Below are 26,645 nucleotides of genomic sequence, written 5' to 3'. Positions count from 1 at the left end.
TGGGCTCATGTGTCCACAAGTTACATCCTTGTCACAGAGTCGGCGATCTTAGGGTCATTGCTTTTATTAGGATGACAAATGTATTTTTAAAATGTCCCCATGTAAATATTTCTTGGAAAGCCCCCCTTGGATTACAATTTTAATAGCTGACAGAAAATTCACGACCTGCGCGTGAAGCAAGCACTCTATTGAAATAATCAAAACCATTATTTGGAGCTTTTGAAAAAGTGACTGTGGAGAACTAAAGTCACATAAAATTTAAATTCAGTGAAATTGTTGCATTTTTTCACTGTGAAAGGAGCATTTTGTATGCATCCTATTTTCTGCAATTTTTTTCGTATTTCGTTGCTTCCTTCAATGACACCCAGAGGAATCTGAGAGGATTTTAATTATGGGTCTAGAGTTCTCGCAGTCACGTTTCTCTAGCTTTTAGAGAAAATGACATCGTTGCTTACAGACAGCAGTCAGCTTTATTTACCTTCTGAGATCCTTCATCGTACCCACTTTTCTGAATTGTCCCTAATGTAAAGTGTCTGCATCATATATTATTTTTTTGCTAAAAATATTGAAAATATTTTAACTTTGCACCCCTTGATCTTAACTGGTTATAAAATCTACTGCTTTTTTTTTTTTTTTTTTTTTTTGCTAAATGTGGAGCATAACCTAATACCTATTGCATTTTTCTGAGTCTTTTCTGTATTTCAAATCTCTTACAGTATTTGCAATTTTTTTTTTTTTGCCTAGGAAATTCTATTTTCAAAGTCGTTTCTTGTGAAATGAAGTTTTCACTCAGATGATTATACTTTCAGTCTTATTTCATTAGCTAATTTTAATTTGATTAGTTCTAGGCAGAAAGCTTATAATTTTGCATGTTCATATAATTTTTTCAGCAATAGGTATTCAAAAAAAATGAGTAGATAAAGATCTTTGTGCATTTCAACTAGTTAAGAGTTTAAATGACAGGTATTCAAAATTACAAATAACAAACCCAAACTCATAGAACATCCATAAAAATTTTCTTTCTCTAGTTATATTAAAGAAACAATATTAACTTCTTTGTTCCTATAGAAATTGACTCACTTTAAACAATGACGAGTCTTTGGCCGCGCCGCCTTGGCTCCACCTCAGGTCCTTAGGCGGTGGATGCTCATAGGAGCACCGGTCCCCGGTGCCGCAGAGGTTTGGGACCGCTGTGCTCGACAACTACCCAGAGCAAAGGTAGCTCCGGGAGAGTACGGGGTCCCGGTGAGAAGCTTCAGGAACGCCGTGGAGCCCATACCTGAGAATGACCCCGGGGGAGGATGGGGGGGAGGAGTCACTGGCCTGCAGGGTCTCAGCCCTCCTGGGCGGCCGCGCACGGTGTGACGTGTCCTGCTGCAGGGTGGGGACAGCAGGTGACCGCCCGGCCTCTCAGGCTTCGGGGCGTTGCGGGAAGGGCCCACCCAGACGGCTGGGGACCCTGGCAGAGCCGAGTGGTCTGCAGGGGGCGCTACCACCACCAGCAGCCATTGCCCGTGGAATCCAGAAAAACAAACAAGCACTAAGTCACAGTCGTGGTGATGGGGCGTGGGGTGGCGGCGGCCGGAGGCCGGCGGGTGCACTGGGGACACACGGATCGAAGGGTGCAAGCCTTCAGTTATGAGTGAGCGCTGGAGAGCTGGCGTCCGGCGCGAACCTCGCTAAGTCTGTGGACGCCACGCGTCTCACCGCGAAGGAAAGCGGCCGTGAGGCGCCGTGTTGCTCAGCGCGAGTGCGGCGATCGCTTCGCGGTGGGCGCGTGTATCAGGTCGTGTCGTACCACTTAAACACATGCGATTTTTACGTGTTGTCCCGCCCCCGCAGAGCTGGAGAAAGAACTTAAAATCAACTCGATCTTCATAAAAAAGTAACTTTGCAGAGTAAGCCCCCACTACTCTGAGATTAAACCCAGGTTGGCGGACGTAAACATGTAAGACAAGATCACATTCGGATAAAATGCACGTAAGGACATGGCTAGTCTTAACAAGCTCGAACATGTCTTTGTGCGTGCTGGTACGTCCAGTAGCCAAGGGCAGAGGCGAGGTCACCAAGGCTTTGCAGGGTTTTAGCACACGAAATATTAGTGTAAAATTTCAAGGAATAAGGGTCCCTTACCAATATCTGTTCTCAGTAGAGAGAAAAAAGGCATCGTGGATCCCGCACACACAGGGGGCTTTAGCCCGCCCTCCCGTTCTCAGAGATTGCCCAGTCTGATGCTGCCTGATGGAGCCGTCGCGGGGTTAGGACCGAGGACCGCATGCCTCATCTTCCGCATCTTCGTTGGGATTCGCGGGACGCCCTGCGCGTTGCCAGGGCTCGTTGTTGGTGCTCTGGGCCGTCGCATTGCCGCGGGCCGCTTTGCCACGCTCCGTGACGTCCCGGAGACGTCCCCGGGGGGGCGCACCCAGGCACCCTCGGCGGGGGTCCAGTTCTTGCCTTTCCGATCGTCACGATCGAGATTTAAATTTAAATGATGCATTAGCTCGGGGTCTTAGCTTCATGTAATATGTCAACACATTTAACACATAAGACTTTGATAGCCACATGCATATTTCATGGCAATCACACGGCTATAGTTAGCACAGCCGGGCCGTGGGCATGAGTAGCGTACGATGCCTCGGGACCCATCTCGACACCTCGTGCTCCTCGTTGCTGCTGGTGTGACATGACGCTCGCTCTTCCTCCTCCTCCTCCTCCTCCTCCTCCTCCTTCTTCTTTCTCTCTCTCTCTCTCTCTCTCTCTCTCTCTCTCTCTCTCTCTCATGCGTTGTTATTTTAGAGTCGTTTTAGGGCCACAGCCCGTTTGAGAGGCAGGTACGAGGAGTTCCCGTGTCCGCCCCCCGCTGACGCACGGCCTCCCCCACCACCCACATCCCCGCCAGGGGGCACCTCGTTCCAGCCGACAAACCTGCACTGAGGCGTTATCACCCAAAGTCCGCCGTTCGCACTGGGGCCCGCTCTTGGTGGCGTCTGCTTTGTGGGTTCGGAGAAGTGTCTGAGGACACGTGTGTCCCCGAACAGTGCCGCGCGGAGAGGCCGCACTGCCCTAAACGCCCTCTTGTTTTTCAAGCAGTGTAAAATTCATGACTTCATCAAATTTGTTTCTATATTTATTGAACTTGGAGGACAAAAGAGCTAATATTTCCTTAGACACGTCCACTAAATCTGTTTAACAGATCAATCCGTGTATCGGAGTCTGCATAATGGTAATGGAACGAGGCCGTAGCAGCCATTTACTTTAATGTTTCAAACCTACAAACACCAGCAAGGGAGACAGGGTTCACCTCGCTTCGTTAATTTGTCACAATGTACTACTGCAATCTCTTGCACATAATTTAGTTGTTTCTTATAAAAATTTCCCTCGACAGTCATCTACCTATAGTGTTAAACAGCAAGTCAGGGTGGGAGGAAACTCTCTTTGCGAAGGTTAACTGAAGGCGGCCCTCACAGTAAGTGGACATTTCTGTCGCGTTAGAGACCACCAGCTCGGCTATTTTCGATTCTCTCCTTCGATTTCAAATGACCTCACGCCAACATAGCCGCTCGATGCGGGCAGAGAATCTTTAATTAAATATCACCGCCTGAATTCAGAAGTCAGTGACCTGGGGAGAAAAAAACGGCGATCGATTTTCCTGGACGGCGTGAAGAGGTGGCCGAGGCGTGCAGCGCACTTAGGCGGAGCTGATGAGCCGCGAGGCGCTTCCTGTCACAGCATCCCGAATGGACTCAGCGGGAAACTCCCGGCCGCACGCAGGGCGCCCGGCGGCGGAGGCCTGCGGGATCTAGCAGGCGGGAGAGGTGCTGGAACCGTCTGTCCACGGCCGGCCACGAAACGGCGACATTTAAGAACATGGTCGAGTGCCGCCCTTCTGTCCTAAAATCATTCCAACTTCTTTGGAACTCAAAGAATTCTAGAAACTAAAAAACTAAAACGTTCTCAGAGGAGTGAGATTCCGAAGGTCGGGTGAGGAAAATAAGTCTGACACGAAGCCGATCTGTTTTCCTCCTGAACGAGAAACCGAGGCGGCTCACCCGGCCGGATGCACGCCGGCCGCTCCTGCTAACCGGCTCGTCTCTACAGAGCAGGACGATCCGCGACGACTGCTTTAGGCGACCACCGCTGGCGGGGAAGGTGGCCAATGTCCTTCGCACCCGGTCAAAGAAATGCAATTGTCCGGGGAAGATTTAACACGTGACCACCGCGCTATATCGCTTAACGGAGCTGCTAGGTTCACCCACAGTGCTTTGCAGGCACAGCTGGCCGGTTCACGACAGGCGTACGCTGCTCGCCATCCACGGATCGGGTCCCGGGTGGGGCCGTCTGGGCGCCCGTGTCACACAGCCCGCAGGGCCCCGCCCCCGCCGCGTGCCCGTGCGTCTCTGCGGGCGCCTCGCGGAGCAGAGCTGTGTCTGTGGTCGCCACTGCAGACGGGGACCTGAGGCAAGGTCAAGGTCAAGGTCAAGACCTTTGCTCGGTCACCATGAGTCGGTGGGGATGTGACTTTGAAGCCAGCGGCGTGTGGCAGACCGTGTCAGCATCCTCAGCCACACCCTGCGGAGGCCTAGGGAACCCGGCTGGCCAGGCGGACAGGGGCTCAGGCAGGGGGGCTTCGCGGCCGGGAAAAAACAGCGGCAACCCCTGCCCTCTGTGGCTCTCCCGCGGGCCACCGGGGCTGGCCACACCCCGGCTTGGGTGAGGGCGCTTTCTCTCCTCGGTCTACCCGCTCTCACGCTGAACCCTTCCAGACATGACGTTTCACTGGCCACTGTGCCTCCCTGGGGCCAGTCACATTGACACACAAAATTAATACCCCTGTCAATGATTTCTAGATGGTTCTGGAATCAAATCCCAAGACTGGTGGTTCTGAGTCAACGTTGACAGAATCCGTATCTTTTAAAGGTTGCTGGTTAATTCGGATGTACAAGTCAAGCATGGGCCCCTTCTTGAGTGATGGAGGCCACTCTATACCCAACTCAGGCAGAAAATTTAAGGGACCTGGGGCCCTTGTCAATAACATATGCCCCATTCGAGGGCGACCTGAGCCACAAATACGCCGAGGGCGGGGACGCCGCTGGTGGACGAGAGCCGCCCGAGCACATGGCGTATGCGCGGAGGTAGCTGCTTCTGGATTTTCTTATTTCTGTCACGTTTGGACCCAAACCGCCGATTCCAAGAAGCGAAACCCTAATTTCCTTTCTTCCCCCATGTCCCACGCCACCGGGGGGCTTCTTAGGACGAGAAGGGAGGTTGCTCTGCAGGGCTCAGCCCAGTGGCTGAGGCGCCTCGACCGGGAAGGTGGCAGATGCTGAAGTCAGCTCATCGTTGCTTTGCAGCAGCTGCTTCCAGACGGGTTTGAGGGCGGCAGCCAGGGCGGCGCGTGATCGTGACGTTTGCTTCGTGCTCCCCCCATTGCAACCCACCCCCCTGCTCCCCACCGCATGCTGTGAGCCCCGATCCCAAAAGCAGCACCCACAGCGTCACCCGGGACGCAGCAGGAAACGTTTCCATCGAGCGGTGGAGCCGACGTTTCCAGGCGGAGGCACACCTGCTCCTCTAGCAAGCCGCCCCACAGCCGCCGCCGGTCTGCGGAGCGTCAGCGAGAGAGGGCAGGTGAGCGGAGACCCCGGGGAGACGCGGGAGGTGGTGATGCATCGGAGCCGTGCGCGGCCGCCCGGGCTGGAGCTCGTCCGCCGGCGGCGCGGCAGCCTTCAATGATGAAGTGTTCGTTAACTATTAATTTAGTACATTAGAACCGAATGATAACAAGATCGCTTCTAAAATCCTTCACCCTTTGAAACAGCCCGTTCGTGTTTCCGAGCTCGCTCCCCGTCGGAAGCCCTACATGCACGTGTGTCCGCACACGCGCTCACACGCGCGGACAGTCATGCCCCGCACCAAGAACAGGTTCGAGCAGCTCTCTCCCGCCCCAACCAGACTGCGCGTCGCAACGGAAACCCTGTCACACCTTCACCAGCTTCACAGCACATTTCAAAGTGACATCGATTCCTCTATCGACAGACATCTGGGACGAGGCAAGGTGGTTCCGCAAGCATGCGACAGCTCTTAAAACCCCTGCCGCCTGACGCCGAGCATTTGCCTTCTCAGGTTTCGTTCTTGAAGGTTCTCTTTTCGTTCCGTCTTTTTAAACAATTAACTCGGTTCTAACGTTGCTCGAAGCGGAGGTCTGACGAAATGGCCTTGAAGACGCGGGCGGCCGAGCGCAGGGGCAGCGTCTCCCATGGGAGACGCACAGATTCTTTGTGAATGGTTCCCACTCGTCGCTGCTGGGCTGAGCTCTTTGTTTTCTTGGTTAAACTGCCATCCCGAGGAACGACTCGGTTGGTATAACTTGTCTGTAATTTCACGAAGAGAGACAGCTGGGAACGTCCTTGGCAAGGCAGGCTCATCGGTTTACTGACCGAGAGGCCCAAGGTTGAATGATTGGTTGCTCGATTGTTTTCCAGCAGAAAGAGAGGTTTTAAGGGTTCCCACAGAGTGCGTGTCCTGCCGGGGCTTTGCCCTGGGTCGCAGCGCTGGGCAAGTGCTGAATAGACAGATGTCGTCTTCTCCGGGAGACTCCTGTCCCCACGGCACCTCCGCCTGACTCAGCGCCTGCCCGGGTCGTCTGCTGGGAGCTCTCGGCTCCCAGGTCCCCCTTCTCTGGTGGTACCTAGCTTGTTCTGCTGCTCCCAGGAAAGAAAGCTCATTCAACGTCCTTAAAACAGGGGGTTCCGCGTGGACTGGCAGCATCTGGAACACGTTCCGAGGCTGTGCATCCTGCCCTCCTCACTCAGCTGTCCTGCATCTGATGCTTTTCACGGGCCTTCGGCTTAAAGTAATCAACATGCCACAGGAGCATATTTTGGGGTGGCATGTTCCAAACCCCTTTATACACAAACCACCATAGTAGCAAAGCTTGATGTAGCCTCTCCGAGCCTCCAGGAACCATGAGGAGTACTACACATGCCCCAGCCTAGCTCTGAACGTCACTGCAGCCAAGGCCAGTGGTCCTGGACCTGACGGGCCCCTCCTGGGTCTCCTGCACCGGCTGCCTCTCAGCGTGGGAGCCTTCTCAGCACGGAGCAGCCTGGAAGTTCTGGAAATGGACGTCCCCCCAACAGAGGACGGGGAGGATCTGGCGGGTCAGTGTCTTCACCTGTGACCCCCAAGACATTCAGTCTACACGGCTCCCTAGAGGGAAGCCCAGCCCAGGTGGGTGGAGGCCCAGATGCCCAGGTGTGTCTCCTTCCGCTTTCGCGATTCCCTGACTTGGGCTTCCCCGGACCTTTCCCTAAGAGCCGTGAGGGTCCAGGCCCTCCCTTCAGCACCGTCGGGGGGCGATTGTCCCCTCTTTGCCCTACTAGTTCTTCTGACTGGACTAATAACCCAGCTGACATGGGACGGGCTCATAGGCGAAAACCAAAGTATATTATTAGCACGTAGGGGTCGACGAGAGCATGCCCCCTGCCCCACGGTCAATCAGGCCGCGAAGGCTTCCATGTCACGGGGAGCTGAGGGAAGGGGGGCTGTGGTTTGGGACTTCAGAGGGAAGACGGCAGTTCCCACGGAGACAGGGAGGCTCGTGTTTGGCAAGCAGGTGTGAGCTGGGCCACCTGTCACAGTGGGACGCGGAGGACTTAGATCGAAGGGGCCTCGCGGGACCCCTGCCTGCCCGTCACGTGACTGCACCTGTTGTCCTCTGTGATGCTAGGTCCCTTCCTAGACCAGGTCCTCTGTCTGAATTCTTTTAGGCAGTTAGGGAGGCATTCAAGGGATAAGCCCGAGTCTTCTGTTTCTTAAAAATGACCGACAAAATAATCAATATTCAAAAAAGAGCACATTTGGAGGTGGCAAACCCTGCCCTCACCATCATCAACGTTTAATGGAACAAAAATGACCTGAACTCATTATCTCTTGGAGTGCTCACAGCCGCCTGTGGAAGTTGATAGGAATATTATACCATTTCAGGATAGACTACGGAGAGTAACTGACGTTTAAGTGATTTGCCTAAGGACCCACAGTTATTAAGTGGCAGAACCCAAACTTAATATCGATCCGTCCAACTCCCAAGCTCATAGTCATAAACCCAACACGGTATTTTGCAAAAGTGAATCTAGTTGTGATAATGTCTGGCCTGGTTGAGAGGAAAAAAAAAAATATTACCATTTTATAGCCTCTAATGAAGCAGCAGACCTGGGTAATGGCTGTCGGTAGCTCCTGGAACCTCCAAAAAGAATGACAAACCCTGCATTCTGTGCAAGACATGCCTATGCGGAATCCGTGCCAGAAAAATCAAACCTGGATCTTATCTACGCTTCATCTGACTGACAATTTACAGGACATTCAAAAGACAGAGGAAAACACGAAAGACCTCCATGGTCATATGATTAGCAAAACCTACACGTGGGAATCTCTACAAAACACCGAGCTCATTTGATAAATAAATAAATTATAGGGTAGATGGGACAGGGAAGAAATGGAAAGAAATACAATTTTTAAAGACACTTCAAAGACGTTATCAACTAGTTATAATATCTACACCTTATTTGAATCCTATACGGATAATTGGATTATTTTTGGAAATGAGATAATTAGGGAAATTTGAATTCTGACTGGATATTTCCTGATGTTAAGGGATTATCGTGAGTCTGTTTGCATGTGATAATGCTGTCGTGGTCACTGCTGCTAAAAACCGCTTATATTTTTAGAGATGGAAGCTTGAGCGTTTGCGGATCTGCGGCATTGTGGTCTGAGACTTGCTTCCAAGTGAACCGGGTTGGGAGGGGAGTTTGTAGAGACAGAGGTCATAGAGAAGAAGAGCTGTGAGTCGGTGATTGCTGCAAACGAGCGATGGGTAATGTGAATTTAGTGTGCTATTATCTGTAATTTTGTTTACGTTCAAAATATTTTTTTACATTAAAAAGATAAAAGAGTGACCCTTGGTAAGAATCGCCATTTTGAAGCAGTAAGTTGTTCTGTCGTAGTGGCTGGAAGTGCTTTCTCTCGCCGCCTCTAGCACGGGGCCCTCATTTCCCGGCAGAGTGTAAATCGTGTTGTTTTTGAACATGTTGTCACATTGGGCTAAGAACCTCATTTCCGAGTGAGAGACACAGCACGAGGGACAGTCCCCACTGCACTGAAGACCGATGGGGCCACAAGCAGGAGTGGTGGGTGGCCTCGAGGTGCTGAGGGTCACGCAGGTCAGCAGCCAGCAAGAAGGTGGGAGCCTCTGTCTGGCAACCCCAGCAATCGGGACTCGCCGACGACCCGACTGAGGCCGGAAGCGGACTCCTCCAGAGGCCCCCGGGTGAGAAGCCAGCGTGGCCGAGTCCTCCGACCCGACAATGGACCCAGGGCTCGGAAGCCAGGCGAGCTGCCCCTGACTGCTGCTGACCTTCAGAGTCAAGGGACAGTAAGTGGCCACCCTAAGTGCGTGGCCATTCGTTTGTGGTCAGAGGCAGCAACACAAACCTGCACCTTCATCGGCGTGTGGCAGCCCCTCAGGGGACAGCGGAGAAGAGCAGGTGTCGCCATCTCTGCATCAAGGACTCGCGGCGCCTCCCCGGAGACAAGCGCGATGCGCTCTGCCCGCGCGGGCCTTGCAAGCGCCTCGCGACTCGTCCCGCGCCACATTAAACCATGCGCGCCGACTGGCCGGGGTTCGCCGAGATCCACCCACCCCGTCACCTCGTCCTTGGCTTTCTCGCGTGAACCCAAGTGTCCCGAGAGGTCCAGTCACCGCGGGCGCTGTTCAGAGCCACCGCCTGACTCATGCTGAGACTCCAGCAATTTACCAGCCACAGCTTTGGTACGTTAAAAAAGCGAGTGTCACATCGTGGCTGTGAAGACCACGTGACCCAGGAGGGCCCCAGAAGGGACTCCGAGACACGCGCGTCGCTTTTGTGAGAAACGCCCACATAACCGGTCTCATCTGCTTCCCGGCCCTGCGGTGGCCCGTCCCCCCTTGCCTCTCTGGCCCGGTCTCTCTGCCTTCGGCCACCCACAGCCAAATCCTGGGGGCCTCAGCTAGCGAGGGGCTTTTCAGACTCAGGAAACCAAAGCCAGGTCCTGTTTCCCGAATCGCCCGGGTCGCTGCAGCCCCTGGGCAGTGGGAGGTCTTTATACAGAACACAGGCCACGGCGAAGCGTTTCACGTTCAGCGCCATCTGCCTGGGAGCCCTGGCCCGGGAGAGCTGCGCTCATGACCTGGACCCCGGGAGAGGCCGTCCCCGAGCACGTCGCAGGATGGGCACTGCAGCCTGGGCCCCACACGCTCGCGGGGGCTGCTGTCACTCCACGGTCCCTAAGGCGGACGACTACGGCGTGTTCTGGGGATGCTTCCTGCCGGCAGGTGGGGGCAACGGGTGTGGAGGAAGCCTCCCAGGTGCGGGTTCTCTCCGTGGAGGGCGGTTTCGGGGCTGCCTCAGGCTGGGCCAGTGCCGACCCACACTCAGGCGAGATCGGCAGCCTCGTGTATTGATTCCGTGGCCATCGCTGATTCAAACTAGTCCAGTCCCTTTCAGGGTAGTGTTGCTTTTATGGAAGTTCAATGATTCGCCTCAAGCGTTTGCCTCTCAAACCTGAAGAGGTAGATTTGCGTTTGGACATGTCACAGCAGCGGTTTGTCGTGTTTCCGACCGGCCTCTGCGGGCGGGCAGACGCCGCGTCCACCCCTTCATGCTGTGTTTGGGGGGTTTGCGATGGTAGGAGCGGAGGCCAGAGGGGCATGTGCCCCTGTCTGTGCCGCCTGCGAGCAGCAGGGCGTTCTAGCAGGAGCCGTCAGCTGCTAAGTGAGTTCTGGGCCCTCAGCTGTCTCCCCTCTACGGCACCTCTCAGAAAATGCCCCGTGATTAATTTCTCAAACGGGGCTATGATGCTTCATTCTCGGGGAAGCGTTATAATTCCCACGTAGAGAATGTACGATTCTGTCCCCTTTTCACGCCATTAGGTTTGATTTAATACACTGTTTCATGAAATTAATGAGGCTTTTTCAAAGCACTGGGGGGAAACAGCCAACTACCAGCACTTACAAAATAGGGATAAGGTAAACGAAGGAAAGGAGGGAGCAGGTGTAAACGGAAAACGCGGTTAGAACTCAGAAACGGGAACTTTCTGGAACAGACTCTCACGTGCCATGGACTGGGAGTGTCCTGCGGGGGGCCGAGGAGGGACCCGTCTGCGCTCCGCGGCTCCCGGGGGCTTCCCGGCGCTCGGTGAGGATGGGCGCGGGGTTGTCAACTGATCGATCGTGGGGGGGGGGCGTCGAATCCATCGGCATTGTGCTCAGAGCCGAGACTCCGCAGTCACAGCCCTCACACGCACCCTGGGGCGCGCCCGCCCCCCCCCCCGCCCCACACACCCCGGGGTGCGCTCGCCCCCACACGCACCCCAGTGTGTGCCTGCCCCCCTCATGAGCCAGCAGAATGAGGTGCTGGGCGTTGCCGAGACGAGGCCACATTGGTCGGAGAAGCCTGCAGAGCCCGGCACAAAATGGGTGTTTTCACCTCAGCACCCTCCCCCCACCGCCCGCACCCCGCGTCCTGACCGCAGCCCCTCCCCCACCGTCCGCGCCCCGCGTCCTGACCGCAGCCCCTCCCCCCACCGCCCGCGCCCCGCGTCCTGACCGCAGCCCCTCCCCCAGCGCCGCGCCCAAGCGCGTCCGGCAAACCGTCCACTAACTCGGCGCTGGAAAACGCTGGCTCCTTTAAAATGATTAATGTGCTTATTCGCTGTTTCTTTGAGATAAATCTTACTGTTGCTTCCTCATGGTCTACCCATTATTTTGTGGGGTGTTTAAGTGTTGCTACAATATTTTTTATTCTATTTATAGGTTATTTTATTGGTTCGCTACAGTATCAGTTTACCGAGTGATACACATATGTCAGTTTCTCGGCCGGAAATTTGGACGACAGGCCGTGGTCCTGATTCTCCAGAAACTGCACTCGGGTTGTTCAGTTCCTCTCCCGGCTCCCCGTGCACAGCGACGTTTAAGGGAAGACGCTGAGGAAAGGGGACGGTCCCGCTGGGCAGTGCCGTCGCGGCTGGACAGGGCCCTTTGCACCTGGCACCTCCAAGCGCCTCGCAGGCCTGGGCGGGTGGCTGGCAGCCTCCGGGCTGTTATCTGCTGCCTCGTTAATCTCCACAGCAACTCGGTGAGGCAGGGGATACCGCGGTAATTAAACAGAGGAGAAACCTGAGGACTAGGGACATCGTTAACCTGCCGAGGTGACATCTCTAATGAGTTTCAGAATGATGATTAGATCTCCCCTCGAACTCCGAAATCCGTGCTGAGTGAGTGTGAGGCTTTTCCTATTAAAAGATGCAAGGGTTAGACAAGCGGAAAACCAGTGTGTGTCTCAGGCTCTTCGGGATGGAGTGGCAAATTCCGAGGACCGGAGGCTTATGAGCAACAAATACTCACTTCTCACAGTCCTGGAGGCCGCAAGTCCACGGTCACGGCCCCAGCGGGCTTGCTGTCTGCTGGAAACCGGCTTCCCACTCCGTGGACAATGTCTCCTCGCTGCGTCCTCACGGGGGGAGCCTGGGCGGAAGGCGAAGGAGTCCCCTGGGGCCCTGTCACCAGGGCACTGCTCCAGGCCTGGGGCTCCACCCTTGCGACCCCCCTCACCTCCCAGAGGCCCCGCCTCCTAACACCATCACCTTGGGGCTGGGACTTCAGCATGTGGATTTTGGGGACACATTCGGACCGCAGCAGACTGTGGAGAGCTGCATGGCAGCCAGTACACAGTTGGCGCCCCCTGAGGCCCGCACGCGGGCTGGAGCGTGTTCTGCGTTGCCGGGGACTCTGCAGCGGTTTGGCCTAAGCGACGCCTCTGCCCGGGAGCATCGTGTCCGTGGTTCCGAGGGCGTCCTGCTCCCTGACGACGGTGCGCCTGCGAGCGATGCCCGGCTCGCCTGTCTCCAGGAGACACGGAGCTGAATCTCTCCACGCCCACCTTCCAACCAGCGGCGGTGGGGGAGGCTGGCCCTCTGCTCGGGGTCAATGCCCCCTGCCTCCCTGGGTTCTGCGTTACCTGCCCGGAACGGGGCTGAGAAAGCGGGAGAGGACGCGCCTTAACGTTCAGAGCCTCATCCGTTGATGAGAAGAAAGCCAGGCTGTGCGGCCCCAGATTCCGGAAAGTCTCAGAAGGGAGACGGGAGCCCAGACCTCGGACCTCCAGGATAGGCTGCCTCGGCTGAACCCGACATCCTTGCATGCAGGCGCACCCCACGGGCCGGACGGGCCGGACGGGCCCCGGAGCCCCAGCTGGGGAAGTTGGGGTCGGCGATCGCGTCGCCCGGTGAATCACGGACAGGGAGCGTGGTGGCCATGCTCCCTCCGGAGGCCCGGGTCCTCAGGGACAGCTCCGCGCGCAGCCCCCGGGCGGCCCGCGTCCTGGCGTCAGGACGGCGGGAGCACCGTGGACTCCGAGGGGCGCAGCCTCACCCTTTCATCCTGGTTCTCTTGCTCCTCGGTTTCACGCTGCCGTTGCTAGGCCACTCCAGGTTCCCTCCGTTTTGGAGGAAATGTCCTGAAATAACTCCTGCGGAGTGACCCAGTAAAGGCGCTGCGGGGCTGAGTAAAAAATCCTTTAATCCCGGTGTGTGCCCAGTTAAATCCCGAGGGTTCTTATCTCTGACAGCTTACAGCGCAAGGCGCGATACTGTCTAATGATCTGCTGAGCACACGGGCGGGGCCTGGGGAGCTCATCGCCTGCCCCCCAGGCAAGCCCTTCCCGCGGCTGCCCTTCCAGTGGGGAAAGCAGCCGGCAACCACGTGCTGGGGCCCGACGCGTCCTCGGACCCCCCGCCGCCGCCACACAGCGTCACACAGGGGAGGTTCTTCCGTTAAGGTCGGAGGGACACCAAGTCACCTTAGATCGGAGGACCGTGATGGCCGGTCAGGGGCAACTTCGGCGCTACGACCGCGAAGTGCAGGAAATACACTTTCGCGACGTCACAGATGCGAAAGGTCACCGACAGCACGGAGCTTCGGCAGGACCAAGGACGGGACTCCGGCTGAGGAAGGGACTTGGGCTCTGACAGTCTGGTTCCTAAAACCTGGCTGTCGGTGTCTCCCCAGGCCCAAGCACATCACAAAATCTCATTAAAAAAGCAGGAATCCCCGAATATGGGCAAGTCTGCAACGGGAGCTGTTGGCCAAGTCACTCGGTAAAGAAAAGAAAACGATTATGTATAGGTCAAAGATAGCGTAGTAATAATAAATTCCTCGTAAAATCATGTATAGGCCCTGAGACAGTAGTAGGAATGTTTACCCCAAAGAAAAAGCGAAGACGCATGTCCGTTATTTTAAAGGAGCCAGCATTTCCAGCTCCCAAGCGAGTGCACGTTTGGCTTTACGCACTGAGATGCGGGGCTGCAGTCAGGACATCCGCGGCTGCGAGCGGGAAGGGGAGCCGGGCAGGCCCCCCAAAACTCAGAGCCCGGAGCAGAGAATCCTGAACCCGGCCCGTGGTTCCGCGAGACTAACTGGGGTTTGACGGCGCGTATAGGCCAAGGGTGTTGGTGTTACACACGTTCGCGGGACGAGAAGACGCCGGAGCCCCGTCGCACGGGGACGCGACGTGTTTTCGGGGTCCAGGAAGTGTTTTATCTACTGACGTGGGTAAATTCGTCTACTTCGTAATGAGGAATGTAATGGGGGAAATGTTCAAAACGCTCAGAAGCACCTAATCAAATGTATTTAGTTTTGTTTTTCTGTAAATATCGTAGGTGTCTCTACTTCTATATCCCTATTATTTTATATACGCAATGCACATAGGGCTGGGAATAAATACATAAAAATTATAACCGTGGTCAGCTCTAGGTGATGGGTTTAAGTCACTTTTATTTTCTTTTTGATAGTCTTCAGGTTTCCCCAAAATGTTTGTAATCATAAATAAAAGCCTTTTCCTATCTGTAGAAAAGGCACACATTATCAATGCCACGTGACCTGAGTATCTTTGCTATGGTAGGGTTATTAATAGACATTGAACTCCTATTTAAGCAAATAATATACGAGTTGGTAAAAAGATTTCTTAGATATTTTTTTTGAAGAGTCAATCACATTCCGATTCTGAAAGATTAGTACTATGAGAAGATATGTCTACTAATTCTAGTTATTCATATTTTACATCATATAATGGAATAACAAATTTTATGGAAAGAAAAGTTTAAATGGAATAAATGTAATGCGCAGTTAAAATATGTGGCGTCTTTTGTGATGGAGGTGGCATGCTTCGCGGTACAGCCAGCAGCTCCGGGCACAGACGTGGCCAGCCCGGGAACCCTCTGCCACGCCAAGACGCGCAACCTCTTTGTAACCTGGAAATGATTATAATAATGGCGTAAATCTTTTGACATCGTGGTGGGATAATGGGATGAATAGAAAGTGTTTCGCATAGTGTCAAATGCATGATACTTTAAAAAATCATTGCTCGTTAATAACAACATGAGGATGATATTTTATGAGGTGATTATGCTGCTTCTATTGGGTGTGTGGCCAAGGGAGTTGCATAGAAAGTTTAACGACTGCAGTAAATGCTGAAGTATCGCGAGGCGACGCTCGGCCTGGGGAACAAAGAGCGACCAGGAAATTAGGAGGAAAAGCGGGAGGCGGTGGGGTGGGCCGCGGAGGGCAGAGCCCCGCGAGGAGAGGACTCCGGGGCTCCCGCGGCTGCTGCCGGGGTCTTTACTAACAACTAAACCAGTGAGCACGGGTCATTGCTGCCACTAGGGGCGAGCGCGGTTTTTCTGGTGTACCGTTTAGCTGGAATGTTTTAGCCTGGAGAGGCATGACTAAAATTATGATAATCCTCTGCGTTAATGCCGAGTCCACTCAACAGAGTTGGCAGTTTTAACTCTTTTAATGCAAACCCCGAGTTCTCTGAATTCGTCAGCTGTTGGCGTGTACGCGCGAAACAATTTCCTCTGCGGTCTGTGAGGTTTCTCGATGGCTTCTGTCGCCACAGTCAGCAGACCGTTTATCGGAAACAGTTCCGCATCTTGTTTATTTGAAACGATGTGAGCTCCCATTACGGGCGAGGCCCCGCTCCCGGTGTGAGTCGTCTCCAGATGCTCCAGGGCCAGCAGCAGCAGGAGACCCGACTCGGTTCCCTGGGGGGTCTGGTGGCAAGGACCCCCCTGGACCGACATCCTGCTGCAGGGGGCTGGGGGAGGGGCTAGGACGGGGCTGGGCCGGGGCTGAGCTGGGACACAGGAGGGAGGGACATTCTCCTGGGCAGGACAGGAAGCGCTGCGTCCGGTGGAAACGGCGACACCCATCCCTTACCTCGTCGTCCCTTTAAACACAGCGATGGGAAACCGTGGCAATGTCACCGTAGAGACTGTCCCCTCGCATTCTCAAATGACCTAACGTGAGTTTTCACCTCATCACCGAACCGCAGATTACAGTGACAGCAGCCGATACAGCAAAAAGAAGAAAGAAAAGCGGGGGAAACTGAGGAAAAGGAAATGAAACGAGAAGTCGCAGCCCTGCGTGTGCTCGCCGCTGCGTCTGCCCGTTTTCCGTGCCGGTCGTTGGCAAGTGCGGCCGGGGCGTCTGCACCCGCCTGCACGTGGCCGTCGGGCAGTGGCGCCCACGCCCGAATTGCTGAGAAATGACCTGGACAGGGACGGCCGGCCTGTCTCAGACCGAAACGTCGGTGTTCACCGAGCGTCCTTCCACAGGAACAACCGACAACTACAACGACAAGGAAAAAGGCAAACAAAACAGAGCAAACGAGCAAACACGGGGCAGCCATGCTGGAGAAAATGGAGCCTGAAGGCCGGGAAGAGTGACTTATCATCCTTCCCAAGAGTTAAGGATAAATGGCTCGAAGATTCCACCCGCAGCTTTGAGCCGCAGCTTTGACCCCGCGGGGCTGGGGGTGCTGCAGCCCCGTCCGGAGCCCCCCTCGCCCTCCTGGGAGCCTCCGCGGCCCGGGGAGCTGAGGGAGGAGCAGGCGGACTCTGGAGGGAGGGAAGGGGGCCGCGGGGAGCGGAAGCAGTGAGGGGGGGGGACCCTCCAAGGATGCACCGGTCGCCTTCCGGCCCCGCGGCTGCCCGGGCCAGCGCCGGCTGGCAGCAGGGCGGGGACCCGGGCAGGGGGGGACCTGTCGTCCACCGCAGCGCTTCCTGAAAGTCTCCCCGGGGAGATGCGCTTCACGCAGCTCCGCAGCTCGCACGGCGACGGCGACGCCGCAGAGTTCACCTGCCTCTCAGGCGGGTCCCGAGTGTTCGGACACCTTTACCTCACCCCGAGGCCGCTCGCGACTTTCGCTTTTATTTTCTGAGCGCGCCGGGTCCTGTTCGTTTTATCTGTTGAGCGGAGCCGCGGGTGAGACGCTCCGGGGTCGCCGCGGCGCGCAGGTGGCGAGCGGGCCCCGGGGTGCAGGTGCCGCGGGGGGCAGGGGGGGCCGGGGGGAGGCTCAGCACCCGGCGCTGCACCTGCGCCCGCGCCACGAGCCCCGGCGGCCCCGCGTCTGTCACTCACGGGGCCTCGGACGTCGCTCGCTTGGGGTCGCTGGCCTCGCGGAATGCGCCCCATGTTCCGAGGCGGGTGGGGAAGCCGGCGTGACCGGAAACGCTGTGATGACCGTCGCGTTTGGGGACCCTTCGGTCCTTACCTGCTCACGGCTTTCTTCTGTGTCTTCCAGTGAAAAAGGCCATTGAGCTGAAGTCGAGAGGAGTCAAGATGCTGCCCAGCAAGGACAGCAGCCCGAAGAACTCCGTCCGTAAGTCCTGCTTCCGCGGGAAGATGGGGGGCGGGATCTCGGGGGTCTGGTCCCCGACGTCGCTCCTCACCCGTTTCCCCCTTGCGTCTCCCCAGCTGTCCTGCCTCCCTACGGCAGGGACGAGGAGGCGCCCCGACTCCCCTCGTGGGGAAGGGTGTCGGGGAGGCCGCGCTGCCTGCAGGCGTCTCAAACCTGCCCCACACATCTGCGCTCACCGGTCGGCTGCCGCGGCGGGACACGGGCCGTCTGGATTTCTCTTGGTCCCAGTTTCTCCCCCCATCCTTGTGCCCCCCCCACACACACACACACAGCAGACCGGTCTCTGGGGCGTAGAAGCCTGGTCTTGTCATTTTTCTATTTAAACGTCCTTGCTCGGCCGTGGCCTAAAGGGCACACAGCTTCAGGGCGACCTCGCCCTTCTCGGGGGAGCCGGAGCGCGGGGCCCATCGGGCGGCGGCCCCCAGGCTGGGCCCCCGCAGGGCGGGCAGGTGCCAGGCAGCGGCTGCTGCGGGCTCGAGGGCACCCCCACCCCCCGCTTTCCTGGTGTCCCCCTCGACGCCCCTCGTCCTTGCGTAGCCGAAAGGGCCACCTCGCCGTGACTCCTTGGCCATGTCACTGCGCTGCTCCCTGGGGGTCAGCCCTGTCCCCCTCCTGGCGCGCAGAAGCGCCCGGCGACCCCTAGACGCGGCGCTTGGAGCTTCGCCCCACTGCCCGGGCCCGGCTAGCGGCTCCCGCCTCAGTGACGGCTCTTACCCCGCCGCAGCCGCTGTGGGGTTTCCCGCCCCCTGCACGCGGGGCTGCCGGCTCCCCCGAGCCGCCCCAGGGGGGCGGTTCTCCTTCTGGCGTGGCCCTGCCCCACGCACTGCGGGCTTCCCGCGACTGGCGGCCCGTGGGGGTGCCCCCTGCCGTGGCCGCTCTGCGGTCTCCCCGCTCCCCCGCGCCCCTCATCTCGGGGTTTCCTCGCGCCCCTCATCTCGGAGTTTCCGTGGGTTCCCCGTCGCCCCGCTGCCCGGAGGCTGGGTCGGCGGAGGCCGTGGGAAGGGCGTCTGGAGCCGGCGCGGCCAGACAGCTGCTTCCTCCTCGTGACCTGGCGAGGCTCTGCGTGAGGCTTTGTCCCCGATGACGGTCCCACTGACACTGAAGACAAGCAAAGACGAACCTCAGTGACAACCTTCTAAGAGGGAGGCCGCGGGGCGCCTGCCCTCGCTTTCTCAATGTCCCCGTCGTCAGCTCCCCACTGAACGCCCGTGTGGCCGTACCCCACGGACTCTGCCCCGCGACCCTGGACAGGAGGGGGGGACCCCCGCCCCCCAGGATGTGGCCGCAGACACAGGGCGCTTTCACACTGCGTGACGCGGTTCCGTAAACTGAGGGGTTAGACTCCTTTCTCCGCGTTCGGAGGCAGGGAGTCCCAGAGCGCGGCGCGGGCAGGTCCTGCGCCGGCGAGGATGCCACGGGTCCTCCCCCGCGGCCGCACAGGACAGAGGCCCCTCCCACCTCGGCGTGCGGACCTGTTCGTCACACCTTCTCTCTGACAGTCATGTGCGTGTGGTGTTCTCGCTAAAGTGACTCGTGAAGGAGGAAGACATCTGAGGGACCGAGGAAGAAAGATGGTTTTCAAGTTTTACTATTGTTGTTGGCTTTGAATGTAGGACTTTCAACAGGATGGGAAATTATGTGGGCATATTATGCACTTATAACAATTTTCAAATTGATTTTTATGGTTAAAAACCTTGCGGAAAGGGTCCGCGTCCCGTAGGAGCACATGCCATGTGACCCCTCACGGTGGGTCAGCATTAGGTCCAATAGCGGATCCATTCGACAGCAAACGTATCTGCCACTGGGACATTCAGGCAGAAGGGATTTTTGGGAAGGAGATATTTTTTCCTGCTCTTATCTGAACAAGAATTGACAGATATGTAATTACTCATTTGGTTTTAGAAAGTGTTCTGCCCTTTCTCCCAACAGTATTAAACTTTTTTTTTTTTTTGTCAGACATGAGAATTAATCATTAGAGACAGGGACGGATCGAGGAGACGGTGAGCCTCCTAAGATCAGCGGTGTGGTAACCAGCAGCATGTCATTTATGCAGGGGGGGCGGACACGGAAAACTAGCTGTGTCGTGGAGAAAGGGACCTAGACTTGGAGCTGGGGGACGAGGACTCGGTAGCTGTGAAAGCATTTACCTTACTGAAGCCAAGTTCCTTCATCCATAAAATCAGAATAGTATGACTTCTGTCGAGGAGGCAAAGCGAGGTGTTGGTAGATTCCTGGTCCAGCACGTGCCACGAAGTGGGCGACCAGCAGCCCGGGCCACCCGGGGCTGACCGCGCAGACGTGGAAGGGGGTGCGGGGCGTGAGGAGTGGGCGGGCCGGGCACAAACCCTCCCGGAGGCGCGGGAGGGACCGTCGGACTTAACCGTCTCAGATCCGAGAAAACGGGTCGGCCGGTCGGAGGCGGAGGGGAGCCGAAGCTCCGCCTCCCAGACCCCGTCCAGGTCGCGGCCCCGGGGTGCCACGGGCCGCCCCCCCCTTTCAGCAGCTCGCGGCTCCCCGACCGTGGCCGTGAGGCGCGAGCCGCACACGGAGCGCCGAGGCAGTTCACACGCGTGCTGAGCCTGCTGCCGGCCGTGCGGGCGCCGACGACATCATTGGATCATTTACGTTAAGACGACTTGGTGGTTTCCGTTTGTGTTTTTACGCGGAGCGTTCGTATTGAATGCCGGCGTCTTCGGCATCGGCTTCACCCTTTTTCAAGCCGCCCCGTGAACTTCCGTTTCTAGCAGCCCCGCGTGGGCCCGTGAGCTGGGTTACTCGCAGAGGCCGCACCGCTCACGTCCTAGAGATAAAATCCAGGCCCACACGTCGCTCTTGCTGACACTACTCCGTCGCCCGGAGACTCCGGCCCTCCATCGAGGGTTTGCTCAAGGACAGAGCAAAACGGTCACGAGAGCGCTGAGCACAGGGTGACCGCCGTTGTCGGCCATTGTCTCGCCGCCGTCTGTCGACCTCGTAGGTCCTTCTCTCACTCTTCAGGGGCCTTTTTCCCTCACGAGGGTCCCCGCGGGGACGTGACAGCCGTGCCCACACAATCGCCTGTAGATCCAGCGTCCGAGCCGTGCCTGCTGCGAAGGGCTCACTCGGTTGTCACGTAGCTAAGCCCCGACGTGGCGCTCTGCGGGGCCCGCCGCCTCCCGCGGGGCCGGTTGCGTTCTGCCCGTGGGCACCCAGCAAGTGACGGTGGGGGGGGGAGCAGAAAAGGAGGCGCGCCTGTCCGAACCTCCCGCGAGGTCCCCTCGAGATGGCTGCGCTCCACACCGCGGAGGCGAGAGGTCACAGCTCCCCCCGGAGCGGCTGGCCCCACGCGCCCCCCTCCCCTGCGTCTCAGTACCAACACCCCCCCCCCGGTCGCTTCCGGCCTGGGAGGCGGCGCTGCTCAGCTGTCACTAAGGCCCAGGCTACTGTGCTCTGCCCGGCAGCGTCTCTGCGTTTACCGTGGTGGGGACAGACCCTTTGTGAGTCGCGCTGCGCCCCGTTGCCGTCCTGCAGAGTGGCTTCTGTTTCCTGTCAGGACCCTCTCTAGGCGGATAGAAAACGCTCGAGATTTGGGTCCACCACAGATAGCAAATTCTACCCAACGATCCAGATGTTTAAAAGAAAGAAAGAAAAAAAAAAACACACAGGGCAAGGAATCGCGCCTCCCGCTGCGCCCGACCCACGCTGCGCCCTCGATGACCCCTCGCGGCCGTCCTCTGGGTGTCACGCGGGTCACCAGGAGTGGCGGGAAGGGTGATGGAGGGACTAGAGAGGTTCGACCGTCGCGGCGGGGAAGGCGCGGACGCATCGGCGTCAGACCGGGAGGGAGCGAGGACGCGGCCGCCTGGACCCTAGACCCGCTGGCGGCCGCGCGCAGTGGCCGGTGCCCAGGCTGAGAACGAACCGCGCTGCTGGGCTCGGAGGACGGGCGGTCTGGATGTGGACGCGGCCACCGTCCCGCGTCCCGGGCCCTCGCAGCCCGCGTGCCTGCCATGGCCACCTGTGCCTTCTTCCCGGATGCGCCCTGACGATCCCTTCCGTCCAAGATGAGCCTCTCGCGGGCTGAGTCCTCCGAGAAGAGCCCCATGTGCCACCCGATGCTGAATGACAGACACGCTGCCATCCTTGCCCTGTGGCCCCGGGCAACGGCGCTTCAGCCGCGTGTGCTGACGAGGGAGGAGGCAGGACCCGCCCGCAGCGTGGAGCAAGTCCCCCCGGCCCTCTCTCCCGCTCCCCTCCGCGGAGTCACGGACTCTGCTGTGAACTTGCTCTGGATCGCTCAGTCCATCGGGTTCCTTGTCCAGCCCTGACTTTGAGCCACCAGTTCACCGTTAGGGATCCCCTGTAGTCCTTAACACGCAAAACCTCGCCGCGTGGGGTGCAAAGGCGGCCGGAGCCCGTGGACTCGCTCAGCTCACCTCTACCATGAGGGCGACTTCCTACATCGACTCTTAGAAAGAAAGATGCAGAAGTTTTGGGTTATCATCAGTGTTATTAATTACCGACAAATAACGTTTTCGGGGAGACCCGAAGATAATTAAGGTATTACTTCTGTGTGAGGCTCCGAGTGTCTCAGTACGTGCCCGACACCCCAACCTGCCTCGTGCCCCAACCTGCCCCACACCCCAACCTGCCCCACACCCCAACCTGCCCCATGCCCCAACCTGCCTGACACGCCAACCTGCCGCACCCCCCCAACCTGCCCCACCCCAAACCTGCCCCACGCCCCAACCTGCTGCTCGCCACTGCTCACGGAGCCCCTTCATGACTGCATTGATGACGGAGATGCACTTGTTTTAAGAAAGGTCATTGCAAAGCTGTGGGGACAGGCAGCCCTGCCCCTTGCGAGCGCCCCCCCAGAGTCAGAGCACGATGCGGGGCTTGGGCAGAGGGCTGGGGAGGAGGACGGGTCAGCTCTCCGTAAGCCTGCAGGACTCGCTCAGGAGGACTCCTGGGACAAGCCTAGCCGGGGAGCGGGGCACTCCCTTCCCACGATGAGCCGTGCGGGGCTTTGCGTGGTTCCCGCTGTAACGGGCATTCTCATCAGGCCGTCGTTTCTCGGGTACTCAGATAGCTGGCTGTTCTATTAATCCCCAATCGGATAATCTTCAAAAATTAGCGTGGTTTGCTTTACTCATCTACAGAAAAAGCGTGTTTTATTTCCTAATAATGTTGTTCCAGTCACTGAGCTCATTGTTCAACGCCTAGAAATTCTGCCCATCAATGTGGCTGGCTCTTACCGGGCCGCCTTGCTGCTTAGTAATGCGCAATCTATTTGAATCGTAGGAGACTAGAGTGATTTGTAACATTGCTACGGAGAATAAAAAGGCATGCCGGCACGTCTCCGCGCTGCGTCCCGGCACCGAGTGCTCTCCACCGGGCTCCGTAGCAGGTCTTGACAGTAGGAGAAGTAATAGCCCCGTTAACCTCTAACGGCTGTAGGAAGATTTAGTAGGACGCCGGGGGTAATGGCTCCAGTCCACTCTGCTTCATCATAAATGTAATAACACAGAGCCTTGCAATTGTTAAAGATCCTCGTTATCTTAACAAAGATCCGTCCGCACGTAGCATGAGTGTGCTCGATCGCATAAATTGCTTCTTAAATCAGGTGAGTAAATTATGCTCGCGGTCTCTAAATGGGCCTTTGTCACTGCAGGAGCTAAAATATCTCTGAGAACTCCGTGAAGGGACGTTGGGAGAGGGGGCGTCCGTGGTAACCGGAGGCAGGGCGAGGCGGTTCATCGATTATTTACCACTTCATTCACGTACATAACTTCTTAAGTAACCAGGAAAAAAGACCTCTTAAAGTGTATGAAATGAGATACCGGCTGATTAGATTATAGATGGGGACATTGTGCTGTAACCTTAGGAGAAAGTAAGATGCCTTTTGAACGGCTTCAGCATACACATATAGAGCACAACTGATTAACTAAAGGGAAAACCCACTTAGCAAAGTAAGGAGAGAAGGCGTTCTTTTTTTCATTCTTTTACTTCAAACCGTGGATGGGCATCAGCCGCCAGACCGTGGGAGGTCGGAAAGAAAGCATGAATCCCAGCATATCTGCCGCTGATTTTTAGAGGCCCATCCTATCATGAGCTTTCATCAAATGCTATGAAATATCTAAATCTTTCTATATAATAAGATGAAAAAAAGGCAAGCTCTGGAGAGTTGTGGAGTTACTGCATTTGGGGGTGCAAAGGGGAACAAGGATTCCAGTGGTAGGCAGGAGAGGGAATGACCGTTGCGTCCTAATTAAATTCTCTTATATGATCGGATGTTCGCTCGTGAATAACTTTGGTCTGAAACTCTAAAGATCAAACTAATTAATCACGGTAGGTTCTTTATGAATGAAATTCAAGCCCCCCAGGTTAGACACAGGGAACTAAGTCCAGAGGTAAAAGCACTCGGCCTGATACGGAGATGATGGGAGACCTGGAGCCGAAATCGAGCTCTCAGAAAACCGGGGGGCTCGGAACAGCGCGCCCCTCCAGCCTCGTCGCTTTCCTGACAGCGCTTGTTAAAGGTGTGCGGAAACAGAAACATTTCAGCTCTTCCGCCGGGTGCTTAGAGAATCGCAGAATCGTGCGATGGAAGCCGACAGCCAGATTTCCGGGAGACGTCAGTCCGCCCGGACCAGGGACCTTCCCGTCCCTGAAGGAGACGCGTAGAGATAGTGAAGCGATGTTGACCCCAAGGCGATCGTGCTGAAAGTGACCAGTGTGTTTGCGGAGAGGGTGGACGCCGCCCGTTCGTTTAGATGGGGGACGGGGGCGGGGGTGGGGAGACCCACCTTCGCCCTTCTTCCGGGAAAGCCACGTCCGGAGAACACCGTGCGGCCACCTCAGAGTCAGGGGGAAGCCTGGCGGGCGCGCACCCTCGCTGGGTCACAGCGACCCTGGGGAGACGCGCTCCTGTCCTGTGCCTTGCACTGTCCTTAAAACATTTCGCTTAGTTGCTCATCTCTCTTTTTCATCATTTCGAAATGATAGATTCTCAGAAAAGTGTAATGAAATCTACAAGGAGGTCTTGAATCTCCCTTGGGTGCCAGTCTCTTCCCCAGCAGTGACGTAATATTGAACTGGAAAACTGACCTGGGAACAAGCCACGGGGCCGATTCGGGGTTCGGCAGCGCTACATGCGCTCGAGCGTGTGGGGTCCCCATGCGATGGGATCACGTGAGCGTTCGAATGACCGCCGCCACACTCACTCGAGGGGCAGCAGCCCCGTCACAAGCCCCCGGTGGCGCCCTGTTCGGAGCCACGCCCCTCCTCCACCCGGCAGCCAGGCGACCATTCGCCTCTGTCAATGTGTCATTTCGAGAATATCCCAGAAGTGGAATCACACAATGCGGGGCCTCTCGGGGTCGGCGCTTCCCCTCAGCGCCACTGCTTGGTGATCCGCGGCCCCGCAGGCCCGCTGCAGGGTACCGGGTTTGCGGCCAGCGTTTGGCTACGAAGAATGAAACTGCCGGGAACATCGAGCTGTGAACGGCTTTCGCACGAACCCGGGTTCTCATTTCTGTCGCATAAATTCTCGGGAGCGTCATTGCTGGGTCACATGACGTTTACGCGTCCGGTGCTGTGAGAAACGGCCGGACCAGTTCCCGGGGTGGCCGCACTGGTCACATGGTCCATGCGTGACCCGGTTCCTCGGCACCCTCGCCAGCGTTGGGTGTCATGACTCACAGAAACGGTAGCCGCTACTTTGTATTCGGGCATTTTTCTCGTTGCGTTCGGAGGGTTCGTTATATGTTCTAGGTGCCGGTCCTTGGCGGGGCATGAGGTTCGCAAATATTTCCTCCCAGTCCGTAGCTTGTCTTTTCATCCTCCTTAGCGGGTCCTTTTCGTAACCAATCTCTTTTCTAGCTGGTAGATTTCCATCCATCAGGACGGGAATCCCCCGACCTGCTTTCCTCCTGGGGAATGTTTCAGGTGAGAACCCTAAATCTCACAGATCACATGGCTTGTACTGGAAGGCAAAGAAACTGATAAATGTTCTCATTCATAATCCCATGATTGATTAGATATTTTCATGGGGAGCTGGGTGAGCTGTACCGATCATGAAATAAGGGAATTTAAATTATGGAAATGAAGTGTATTCCAAATGAAAAAGAATAAAAGAAATATAATGTATGAATTCTTACCAATTTTCCCCAGAACACTTAATCTTCTTGTTCTAGTTTGGCCATATATTTTTAGGTTTAAAATGAACAATTCTATTTCCCTTTCTTATTCTGTCGTCTTGGCTACAACATGGAATAACTTTCATGTAAGTCAACAAGGCTATATAACGAGGACGTTTTCACTTCGAAAGTCTTCACTCTGTTTTTTAACTGGTCTGTCCAAGCCCATCACCACACAAATTGGATTAAATGCGATAATTTAATGACAGCGAATCATTCGATTCACCGGGTGCAGCGCTGGTTCGGTCACATCCCTTGAGGTCGGTGCATTTGCGTGATTCTCAGAAGGACAAAGCAGATGCGGGGAAGTGCTCAGGGGTAGTTTACGTGAGACGAGGGACATAAGCCATGTTTTCGGATGTGGGAAAAGACGTCTGTGGCCAGTCGAGGACGCCAGCTGCGGGTACCTCGGGGCCCGGGCGGCGCGCTCGGAGGTGGGACACGCCGTCCTGCTGGTGGTGCGCCCCACCCGTGGGGGCTTCAGAGTGCCCGTGGGGCGTTCGGTTTTCCAGCTGACTCTCCGGTTTCACAGTTTGAATCGTTGGTTTGAAACATGTAAAATAGTACAAACCACGTGACAGCCACACAAGGTTCTTCCATCGTGTATCTGGGGAAATCGTAGCTTCAGGTAAAAAGTCAAGTTCAATAATTACTATGTAGTAAATTTCCCACA

At 56.4% G+C, this 26,645-nt stretch overlaps 1 protein-coding gene across 2 annotated transcripts in view; it reads left to right on the top strand.

The window, feature by feature from the left end:
• Positions 1 to 26,645, top strand: part of CSMD1 (CUB and Sushi multiple domains 1) — a 1,035,440-nt gene that overhangs the window by 681,302 nt on the left and 327,493 nt on the right. For both annotated transcript variants that reach the window (XM_036228983.1, XM_036228984.1), the window contains exon 7: positions 17,676 to 17,753. In XM_036228983.1, coding sequence (XP_036084876.1) covers positions 17,676 to 17,753 — 78 coding nt within the window. The remainder of the gene's footprint in view (positions 1 to 17,675; positions 17,754 to 26,645) is intronic.

The sequence above is a fragment of the Rousettus aegyptiacus genome, unplaced genomic scaffold (genome assembly GCF_014176215.1).
Source record: "Rousettus aegyptiacus isolate mRouAeg1 unplaced genomic scaffold, mRouAeg1.p scaffold_m13_p_11, whole genome shotgun sequence".
In the NCBI taxonomy this organism is placed as follows: domain Eukaryota; kingdom Metazoa; phylum Chordata; class Mammalia; order Chiroptera; family Pteropodidae; genus Rousettus; species Rousettus aegyptiacus.
Note: the sequence above shows the minus strand (reverse complement) of the source record. Positions and strands in the feature narration are given on the sequence as shown.